Here is a 10,623-nt window from a genome sequence, read left to right as displayed (position 1 = left end):
CCCCTTAAAGTCGCAGGCCTCCTAGCTCACATGCACACGCCCCCTGTATGGCTGAGGCGGCATTCCGCCGCTAGAGGGCAGAGCCCAGCGAGCGGGCATTTTCCCGGACCCGCCCCCCTAGACTTGGGAAAGCTAAAGCGTGGCAGGGCCGGGCTGGGGAAGCGGAGGAGGCGGGTCTCCATAGAAACCTCCACCTGTTTCCGGCTAGGCTGGGCCAGATTAGGGGCTGCTGCGGGGGCCAATCTCAGCCAGCTCGCTTCTTCCCAGCTGCCTGTGCGGGAGTGGTGGGTGTTGTACACAATCATCATGGCGGCGGCCGGAGCCCCGGATGGTGAGTGCGGAGGGGGAGGCGGGCGCCCGGCTGGGGCCGAGGTTGCGGGCGCCGCTGGGGGGAGGGGAGGCGAGGCGACCCGGCGCGGGAGGGAGGAGCGTGGCGCGGGAGCGGCGGTGCTTGGGCAGGGTCTGGTCCCAGGCTCAGACCGCGGCAAGCGCCCACCCCCTAAAACCTCCTTTGCAGGCATGGAGGAGCCTGGCATGGACACGGAGGCCGAGACCGTGGCCGCCGAGGCGCCCGCGCGGCCCCTTAACTGTGTGGAGGCCGAAGCCGCGGCGGGGGCGGCGGCCGAGGACTCCTGCGACGCGCGCGGTAGCCTGCAGCCGGCGCCGGCCCAGCCCCCCGGGGACCCCGCGGCCCAGGCCTCGGTCAGCAACGGCGAGGACGCGGGCGGCGGCGCGGGCCGGGAGCTGGTGGACCTGAAGATCATCTGGAACAAGACCAAGCACGACGTGAAGGTCCCGTTGGACAGCACCGGCTCGGAGCTCAAGCAGAAGATTCACGCGATCACAGGTAAGGGCGGCGTTGACAGCCGGCGCCCCCCTCCACCTGCGGACGCCGCGCTCGCCCTCCCCGATCGTCTCCCCCTGGTCCTCCCTGCAGCCCTCCACGTCCGCACTCGAGGCCCTTTATTAGCACGAGCCTAGAGCTGGCAGGGGGGCCGGGCCGAGATTTCAAGCCCAGCTCCGACTCTTAGGCCCGTTCTGCTCAACTATGGCTAACAAAAATCACCTGAGACTCGTTTTAAATTTACAGCTCCGCGGCCCTTCCCCCTGGATGTTGATCTTCCCCCCCTCTTTGTTTTTTGCAAATATCAGGTAATTTCTAAGGAAAATTTAGGAAACACTGGTATTGACTGCCATGCTGGCCTTTCATAGTTGCTCGCTTTTGTTAATTTATACTGCTTTGCTACTCAAAGTGATTCTTTTAAACGTTTCTCCATATAACCTATAAGAACAGTAACCTTATTGGTTTCTGCGTCCCTGCCACTTGTGAATTCTCACTTAATGCTCCAGTGATTAGATGGTTGAGAACGACTTGGAAAGAATGATAGTTGGGATTCAGTGATTAATTACTGAATTAATCACAGGAACTGTACTAAATGTTGTGTTTGACCTGTCTCTTAACTTTTTTTTTTTTTTTCCTTTGCGGAACTGGGCTTTGAACTCGGAGCCTACACCTTGAGCCACTCCACCAGCCCTTTTTCCTGCTGGGTTTCTTTCCAGATAGGGTCTCTCGAATTATTTTCCTGGGGCTGGCTTCAAGCCCCAATCCTCCTGATCTCTGCCTCCTGAGTAGCTAGGATTACAAGTGTGAGCCACTGGCACCTGGCCTGTCTCTTAATTCTTAAAATAAGTGTAACCAGAAGGCTCTATCTCATCACTATTATACAGTTCTGAAAATTGAGGTTCAAATGATGTAATTGCTCAGATTCACAAAGCTAGTTGGCAATGGAGCCATTGTTCATTTCCTGTTCTGTTACCAAGGGGCCATGATCCATATATTTTTCACTTGTTCCTTTCACTTCTCTTTACCTTTTCCCAAGGTCTCCCTCCTGCCATGCAGAAGGTCATGTATAAGGGACTTGTCCCTGAAGATAAGACATTGAGAGAAATAAAAGTGACCAGTGGAGCCAAGATCATGGTGGTTGGCTCCACTATAAATGATGTTTTAGCAGTGAACACGCCCAAAGATGCTGCCCAGCAGGATGCAAAGGCCGAAGAGAACAAGAAGGAGCCTCTCTGTAGGCAGAAAGTGAGTTTATCATGTGCTTGTTGGTCCTGAGAAATTTGAGGCTTTGTCCTCGCTAGCCTTGGTGGGTTACATTCTTCCTAGAATAAGCTCCTTTTTGGACAGGGCCCATGATGGAAATTTATGGCAGCAGTTGGGTGCGGCAGAGTGGAGGTGACAACTACCTGAGATTTGCAGCTTTGTCTCATCTGGCGGGTCAGTGTGTCTCAAGTCTACCTACCTTAGGATAAGGCCTTAGTAAAGGGAAACTTTAGACTACTTATTAAAGAGTCAAATGTGGGTTCTCTGTGTTCTTTAGTGCCAAAGAAAAATGGCAGTATTAAAAAAAACAAGACCCATTTTGTCCTAGACCTCACATCTGATTTTGGTTCTGGCTTCACCTAAGTCACCAAACCCAGTTCTGGATAGGCATGGAAGTCACATTTCAGAGGTTCCTCTAAAACTGACCATTTCAGGAAGCCAAATAAAGGACCCTGGGCTTTTTTGTTGTTGTTGTTCTGATCCATGAAGTGGGGGCCTGGTCTTCACATTATTTCTCATTGTTGCTCATTTTGGATAGAAGTGATCCAGCTTTGTCTTGGGTTCATTGTAGCCATTAAAATTCTTTTTGTAATTAGGAAAAGTGAGATAATTTCACTGTAAAAGGAACACATTGGAAAAATTATCACTTGTGATTTCATCCCTCAGTGAATTCCACTTGTTGCTGAATTAGCCTCCTTGCCAGGAAAACAAGTGTTTTGGTTTTTTATTTTCTCCCAATGCTAGGGATGGAACCCAGGACCTTAACACTTACCTCTAAGCTGTAGCCCAGCCCAAATGTTAATCTAACCTGTGTACTAGCCTGGCACTGGTAGCTCACGCCTGTAATCTAGCTCCTTGCAAGGCTAAGAAAGATCAAGGTTTGAGGCCAGCCCAGGCAAATAGTTCACTAGACACCTTCTCTAAAATAAATGGACTGGCTATGTGGCACAAGTAGTAGAACACCTGCTTTGCAAGCACGAACTCTTGAGTTCAAACCCCAGTTCGACCAAAAAAAGAAAAAGAAAAACCCACATGCTGGTCAGAATAGATCGACTTGAAGCAACATAAGTTTTAATGACAATAATCCCAAGATACGTAACCAGCAGTGGGAGAAAGACCTATAATCCCTTAGGTGTGCTCTCAAAACCCAAAAGGGCTTTTAATTTGCCAGCAAAACCTGACCAGAATTAACGTAAATTTATTTTTCTGTAGTAATATTAATGTATTTGGTGCCAAGTTTTTTTCTTAGACATGATAGAGAATATTATGGAATGTAATTTAAAACTATTATCATCTTCACAAAATCCCTGAAACTCTACTCTAGATCATCTTTCCATAGGATTTTTCATTTTGTTTATGTTTTGATGACTGAGATTGAACCCAGGGCCCTCTCAATGCTAAGCACATGCCCTACTACTGAACAACACCCCAGTACCTGTCCATAGGGTTTTAGATAGGGAGTTATAAACCTTTACTAACATCTAAAAGGTATTTATGTGAATAATTTTTTTGTCCTCCAATATCGGTTCATAATGTTTTATAACCTGTTGGCTTTTTGTTTCTGTTTTCCTGTCCTCCATAGCCATATGTAAGAAGTAGATGTGAGCTTTCTCACTGGTCACACCCTTAAAGCATAACATTCCTCGTAAATATAGGTTTGGCATTCCTAATGGTAGCTTAACAGGCTTAGAACTGTTTTCCACAATGCAGGGGAAATTCTTCAAAAGGTACTTGTGAGGCATGACTCAAATTATGCTTCCAGCCCGTGCTGGTGTTTTTGGCGGTGCCACTTATTATGAGGCACAGCATGGCCTAATGAGGGATCCAGGCCCTCAGCTTTTTGTAGACTTGTTTAGGAATCTGGGGCTGATGTATTGGGGACCGTGCTAGCAGCAGTCTGACAAGAGTTGAGTTCATTCCTACCAGAGGCTTCTGCTATGCCACTGAGGGTTTGAACTGGCGCATGGTCTCCTGGGGCTTAAATTTGTCTAAATTTTTACCCTCTTGTCCTATAGTTCCAGCTTTACCAAGTAGTAATCAATCTATAGGGCCACAGATGGGGACGATGTGAGTCTCAGGCATTTGACCCAAGCAAGAAAGCTGTTTTAGGGGGCCGTGAACTTGGAACCCTTGTGAGCTGCCTCTTAGTCCTTAGGGTAGGGGTGAGAGCAAGGTTGGAAGCTTCTTAATGTCAGGGTGGTCAGTGGTTCTGTTTGGAAATGTGACTCCTCAGGTTTTCTGCGTAGCTGGGGTTGAGTGGGGAAGTAGGGAAGATTTCTGCCATGGACCGGCTCTCCATGTTTAAAGAAATGCCCCTTCTCAGCAGTTAGGCTGGTTACCAGCCTCTTTGAGTTTTCTTTGGAGTCTAAGCTGGCAGGTCTTGCTGTCTTTTCCTACCTGGCAAGAGAGCAGCATCCTCTGTGGTTGACTTTAGCTTCATGTTAATTCTTTCAGTGGTGACCTTTTGGGGAGAAGGGAAGAAAACATTTGACTTAGCAATCTGGAACTCCTACTTGCTCTAGAACTTTGATACCTAACATGGTAGCTACAAATAGCTGATAAGATAAAGTGAGATTAAGAATCAGTTTTTTACCTTAACAGCCACATTTCAAGCGATTTGTAGTCACACGTGGCTAATGCACTTGTGGGCCGTTTCATCACCCCACAAACTGCTGGACAGTTCTGCTCTGAGGTGTCAAAGGACCTGTAGTCTGTAGATAACAAAGGCTTTCAAACCCAAGTATGAAGGTTTTATTTGTCTTGTCTTCCAGAGAGATAGCAACATGACTCAAGTGTAGGCGACTTTCTCACCCATCTCTTCTGATTTATGTTATAGCAACACAGGAAGGTGTTGGATAAAGGAAAACCCGAAGATGTGATGCCGTCTGTTAAGGGTGCACAGGTAAGCCCAACACTTTGTGAGCTTCTGAAAGGAGCCAGTCCCACGTCTGAGAGTCTTGTAGCACAAGCTTGAATACTGTCCGACTGTCCTTTCCTCTCTCACCATGCTCCTGTTCCTCCAGGAGCGCTTGCCGACGGTGCCCTTGTCTGGCATGTACAATAAATCTGGAGGAAAAGTGAGACTCACTTTTAAGCTAGAGCAAGACCAGCTGTGGATCGGCACTAAAGGTAGGCTGCTGTTCTTGACCTCCTGGCTTGCTGCCTGCTTCAGCACCTAGCAGCACCCACGCCTGGGTGCCATTCTGCTCCTCTTCCAGAACTGTCTCCTCGCTGTGCTATGTGTGCTTCCTTTGAGTTGACCTTTCAGCGCTTGCCTCTTGTTTGGCCCGTTCTCTCATTCTTTTCAGTCTGATCTAGGGCTAATCCATCAAACATTGGCTCTTCAGTTGCACACAAAACCAGAGGTCCCAAGCATGTGGCCTGAGAGTTCAGTCTGGTCCTTAGAAAATGTTTTGTGAGTATACACATAGTTCACAAAAATCAGGAGGTACACTTAATCTGCTTGGGGTGGGGGTGAAAAGATCTGGCCATTTAGGGCCTACATTCTCACATGGCACCAAGGAGCTAAGACAAGTAGTAGTTTACATTGGACAGTGCGGTAGTTCCCACAGTCCCATCTCATCTGTAGCCAGCTTCACTCATTTGTCGCCCACCTGGACCCTATAGGTCAGTTTGACCCTGTACTAGGTGAAGTTTTCCTGACTACTGCCTTAGAATTGCCCTGCCTTCCCTATCTGGTTGTCCTCTGCGTGCACTCTCCTCTCCCCTCCCGCACCCTCTCAGCCCGTGCACAGGATCTGGGTCAGCTTTGTTGGTTTTTCAGGGAAGTGTCTTTGACCTTCCTCCCTCTCCCCTCCCCTGGATGGTAACAAAGTCTTGCTGGTTACACTCCAGCATTGTCTCCGTTTCTCTCATAGCCATCCCAGTGTGCCAGCCAGGGCTGTTAGCACCCTTAAAGTTGTTAAAGTGTCTGTTGTCTTTTGCCCTGTCCATTTTCCGTACTGCTTTTGTTACTGGTTCCTGGGCTCAAAAACCGTTGACTTGTCAAGGCCAGCCAAGTTCAAGTGCCTAAGCGTAGTGTCCAGTGTTCTCTTCACCAGGGCCCAGTGTAAGTTTTTTGGCGTGCTCTGTCCCGTCCCCGCCCCTCCCCCCTCCCCCCTCCCCCGTCCCTACGTACTTCAGTCTTATCACTCTGAAACTTCCTGAACCATGCTTTGCACAGCTCCGTGTCTTTGCTCAGGCTGTGCCCTTTCCTGGAATGCCTTTTTCCCATTCCTTGTTATTAATAAAATCTTCCACATCCCTACTTAAATGTTACTCCTAATGAAGCCTTCCCCCAGCCCCCACATGAACTGCTGCTGCTTCTGTTCCTAGAGCACTCGTCTCCATCTCCAGAGCACTCATTACTCTCTGACTTGTCTGTCCCTGTTAGATTCCTGGAGGGACCCGAACATGCCTAATTGACCTGTCTCTGGCCAGCACTGTAGGTATTCAGTGTTCGAGGTAAATGCTAAAGAGAAGCTAATTGGCTTCAGGGACAGGCCACTTATTTAGTAGGACTCCACGTGAAATGGGACCAGAGGTTTACGGAAAATAAAACCGGGGGTGGGGGTGGGGAGTAAGATTGCTAGGACACAAAAATAACTACCTCAGCCCATATTGGTTCTTAAAATGAACAGACTGAAATGCCAAAAGTGCTCAAGTTTTCTATCAATTTTAGATAACTGCTATTTTTTGCGATTTGTGTTCAGCTCTTAACTGCATGGTCAAGCAAGTTGTGCAAATTTCGAAGCATTTCCCCAGTTTTTCTGAGGATCTTTGACCCCTTTACTGGGTCATTCCCTTTTGCAGAGCCTGCCCTGTCATCACCTTTGTCAGAGTCAGCTGCTCTGCCTCTGTTGGCTTTGCAGGTGATTGTGTGTGCACTTGCTAAAGTGCATAGCCTTTCTACCTTTTGCTTGACTTCTCCTTTGCTTGTGGGCAGCCCAGTAAAGGGTTGTTGCCATGATGCCCAGGAGGGGGTTCTGGGTGGAGCCTGAGTCCCTAGGTACTCACTGGGTTCTCAGAATACTTCTGGTGTAAAGATGTGGAGGAAGAACTCCATAACCAGGGACTGGCCTAACAAGGAGCACTTGTCCCTAAGTTACAGCTTTTGTTTCAGCTGTGGGAGCAGCTGCCTTCCTGTGTTGGGCTTCTGGCCGTTGAGCGACCCCTTCCCCACCAGCTTTACTGAGGAGTCCAGCCACGAACTCCTGTTGACCAAGCTGAAGCACTTCATTTCCACCCATCCCCCTTTATCAGTGTCCCTGGGAGCAAGTGCTCTTCCCACATCTCTAGTCCTGTTACCTGTCCTGGTGTCAGAAGTACTCAGAGGAGCACAGCTGGTTCTGGGAGTTGGCTGCTCGCTCCTGGCTTTGCTTATGCCAGCAAGAAGTTGCCACAAGTCACTGTTCCACCAGCTAGTTGCCTCTTTGTGGGGCACTGTGCTGAGTAAGGGGCCCTCAAGGCCACTCTTCCTTTTGTGCTCCTGGTGTAGGAGGTGGCATACAAGAAGCCTTGGCCTAGCAGAGCAAGAAAAACAGGCAGCTCCCCTTATTAGGGAGTAGTCTCTTATCCGTCTGAGTGCTGTCACTGCATAGTAGGACCTACAACTGTCCAATCTTTTGGAGTTTTCAAGAGAAACCAGAAATTTTTTTTTTTTTTCAGTGTTTATTTTTACCTTTTTATTTTGTGGGACTGGGGTTTGAACTCAGGTTTTCACACTTGCAAAGCAAGGTGTAAGTCATGGGCACCCGGCTGTTTTTTACCTTTTTAAAATTTTTTACTTTTTGAGCATGAGGACCTGAGTTCAAGCTCCAGTACTACCAAAAAACACACAAAAAACCAAGTGTCAGTCTTAGACACCGGTGGCTCACACTTGTAATCCTGGCTGCTTCGGAGTCTGAGATCAGGAGAATCACCATTCAAGGCCAGCCCGGGCAAATAGTTTGTAAGACTCCATCTCCAAAAATCACCAGAGCAAAACGGACTGGGGGGTGTGGCTCAGGTGGTAGAGTGCCAGGTTTGTAAGCACGAAGCCCTGAGTTCAAAACCAGTCTCACAAAAAACGAAATGTCAGTCTTAAAAGACAGCTGCTGGTCTTATCCTTTTGTGTGGTAACAGTTTAAATCACAGAAAGGCTAAACCTGAGGGAATAGGTCATTTCTCCCCATTCCCAGTTTTCAGAGACCAAGACCCCTAGAGCAGAAGTAAGTCTTAAAAAGTCACCAGCTAGGCCAGAACCTAGGCTGCTGAATTCCTACTCTGTTTGGCAACTTACCGATTTTCACATCCTACCTACCTTCCTAGATTTTTCTTTCTACAAAGGTTAGAATGAATCTTTTCTGCCTTGATTTAACAGTGAGCATACCCTGCTTGCACTTCAGGTGTCTGCAGCTTCTGGGGGTCATTTCCTTGGTGCAGGTGCCCCTGTTTCCCATTCTCATACAGTCCTGCAGTCAGTCACATCCCACAGCCTCATCTCTCTCCAGGTACCCCTCGCTGTCTCCTTTGTCTTAACTGCCATCCTTAAACTTGCTGCAAAATGTCTTCTGCCCCATGTGCTTGGTGGATTTCTAAGTGTTAGTCACAGTCCCATGAGATCAAAATGTTTGGAGGGAACTTGATGATGTATGTTAGTGCAGAGGGTATGGAAGGTAGCCTGAAATCCTGAGCATCCCCAGGGGAATGCTGACGCCTCTGTACTCTTGGTCCTCTTCACTCTCTTGTCAGGTGCCTGAGACCTTAGCCACTGTGAGAGTGTAAAAGAGTTTGTTATTAGGCTTTCATACTCAGGTAGGAAAGCATTTCTGCCCTCAGGGACCTGTGCCTTTGCCAAATCCTGTTCTCTGTTGGCTCCTCAGGGGTTCTCAGCTTGCAAGTGGGGCTTTAGAGGCACCAATCAAAAGATTTTTTGCCATTATTCCCAGCAGGTATGGTGCCCACTCGAGTTTACTGTAGCTCCACCAGCCTGATGAGGGAGGGGTCACTGTGGTGGAGGAGTTAGAAGAGGTGGGCCTTCGAATAACTGCTATCATCCCTCTCATCTAGAGCGGACTGAGAAATTGCCTATGGGCTCCATTAAGAACGTGGTCAGTGAACCTATCGAAGGGCACGAAGACTACCACATGATGGTAAGTGGCCCCGTGCGATGCAGCCCCTGCCGGTGCAGCCTGCGCCTGCTCTACTTCATCTCACAGGGAATGGGCTTTTAACTGAGCTTTTCTGACTCAAAAGAAAAGGTCTTCAGAATGGCTTTGTCCAAGGCCCTCATGTTTTCTTCATCGTCTCACAACTTGATCCACGACCCTGTTCCTAGGCCCCCACCCGACCAGCAGTTTAAGGGTTGGTTTTCTCTGTCCTTTTTAGAAATGTCTCTTGCACCCTCTCTTATTTGTAATATATTTTAGACCAGGAAAATAAACATACAGAGGAGGAATGGCTTGTGGGTTTTCATTTAAGTTTTGTCTTTTTTATGAAAAGGGAATGTTCCCCTAGCCCTGAGGTTGTGAGGATATCAGGCCCTCCCCCCCAATCCTGCAGTGGCCCTGCTTTTCCCAGGTTGTGCCCCATCAAGTGACTGAGGACCCTATGGGGATGACAAGGTCTGCTCTGCTGCAGAGAATGCAGGCTGTGGAGATGCCTCGAGGGTCTGCAGAGCAAAGCCAGGAACCCCGTGATCCTGTAAAACCAGAAGTGTAGGCAAAGCTCCCTCTTTCCAGCACTGATTGGAGAGGCTGCTTTAAAAACGAAGTTGCTTACCTAAACTGCAGAGTTGCTGCACGGGAACAAGACCTGAGACGGTACCCCTCTGCCATTCTCCTTCCCCAGAGGCAGGTCTAACAGCGTCCATTCCACCATCCAGGGAGAAGGAGCTGCTAGTGGTTTGACCCAGACTGGGGTCGCAACATCCATGGCATAGGGAGTGCCAGAACACTCAGTTGCTGTAGGGAATACTATGAAGGGCCCCAAATGTGATGGACTGAGGAGCCACCATTAGTATTGCTGGCCTTATGGAGGTGGCTCCCTTGGCTGTCTTCCTGGAAGTGATGAGAAGGTTCCTGGGTTTCTTTCAGGCCCTCAAGTAGCTCTTCCTACCCTCATCTCTAGTCTGTAAGTCAGGATTGCTTTGCAGTCTCTAGTTTGTAAGACAGATTTGTTTTGCCTGCTCAATTATTTTTCTGGATTTTAATATTTTTAGCTGAGTCCTTTACTCCATTTTGAAACATTTATGGGAACAGTATAACCCAGTGGGGTTTGCACTGCCATTTTCATGCAGTCTGATGATAGGGCTGCAGACAAGTTGAGTGGTGGGATGTCTCTTAAGGAATTAGGATGTGTGTGTAAGAGTCCAGCATTTATTTTCAATTTTCCTTCTCTTTGGAGTTGTTGCTGACTAAAGGCGGCTCCCGCAGTCCCCTTTTCTTTCTAAATGCTGTTAGGTAGTGCTTTGGCTTTGTCTTAATGAAAGTTTGCACTTTCCTCTTTTCATTCTTTACCTAGATTAATTGTCACAC

The 10,623-nt window shown here is 48.3% G+C and overlaps 1 protein-coding gene across 3 annotated transcripts in view; it reads left to right on the top strand.

Annotated features, from left to right (window-relative positions):
• The first annotated feature begins 111 nt into the window (after window positions 1–111).
• Ubfd1 (ubiquitin family domain containing 1) overlaps window positions 112–10,623 on the top strand; it is a 30,694-nt gene continuing 20,182 nt past the window's right edge. Inside the window, exons 1-7 of one of the 3 annotated variants that reach the window (XM_020184442.2) lie at window positions 112–331; window positions 518–847; window positions 1,881–2,089; window positions 4,944–5,009; window positions 5,131–5,236; window positions 6,501–6,551; window positions 9,158–9,225. In XM_020184442.2, the coding sequence (XP_020040031.1) occupies window positions 307–331; window positions 518–847; window positions 1,881–2,089; window positions 4,944–5,009; window positions 5,131–5,236; window positions 6,501–6,532 (768 nt within the window). In that variant the 5' untranslated portion in view covers window positions 112–306 and the 3' untranslated portion in view covers window positions 6,533–6,551; window positions 9,158–9,225. Of the gene's footprint in view, window positions 332–517; window positions 848–1,880; window positions 2,090–4,943; window positions 5,010–5,130; window positions 5,237–6,500; window positions 6,552–9,157; window positions 9,241–10,623 lie in introns of those variants that run through there. The other 2 variants (XM_074059698.1, XM_020184441.2) reach the window with 2 other exon arrangements.

This window comes from Castor canadensis, chromosome 17, assembly GCF_047511655.1.
Source record: "Castor canadensis chromosome 17, mCasCan1.hap1v2, whole genome shotgun sequence".
Taxonomy (NCBI): domain Eukaryota; kingdom Metazoa; phylum Chordata; class Mammalia; order Rodentia; family Castoridae; genus Castor; species Castor canadensis.
This window is presented reverse-complemented; position numbering and strand designations above follow the sequence as displayed.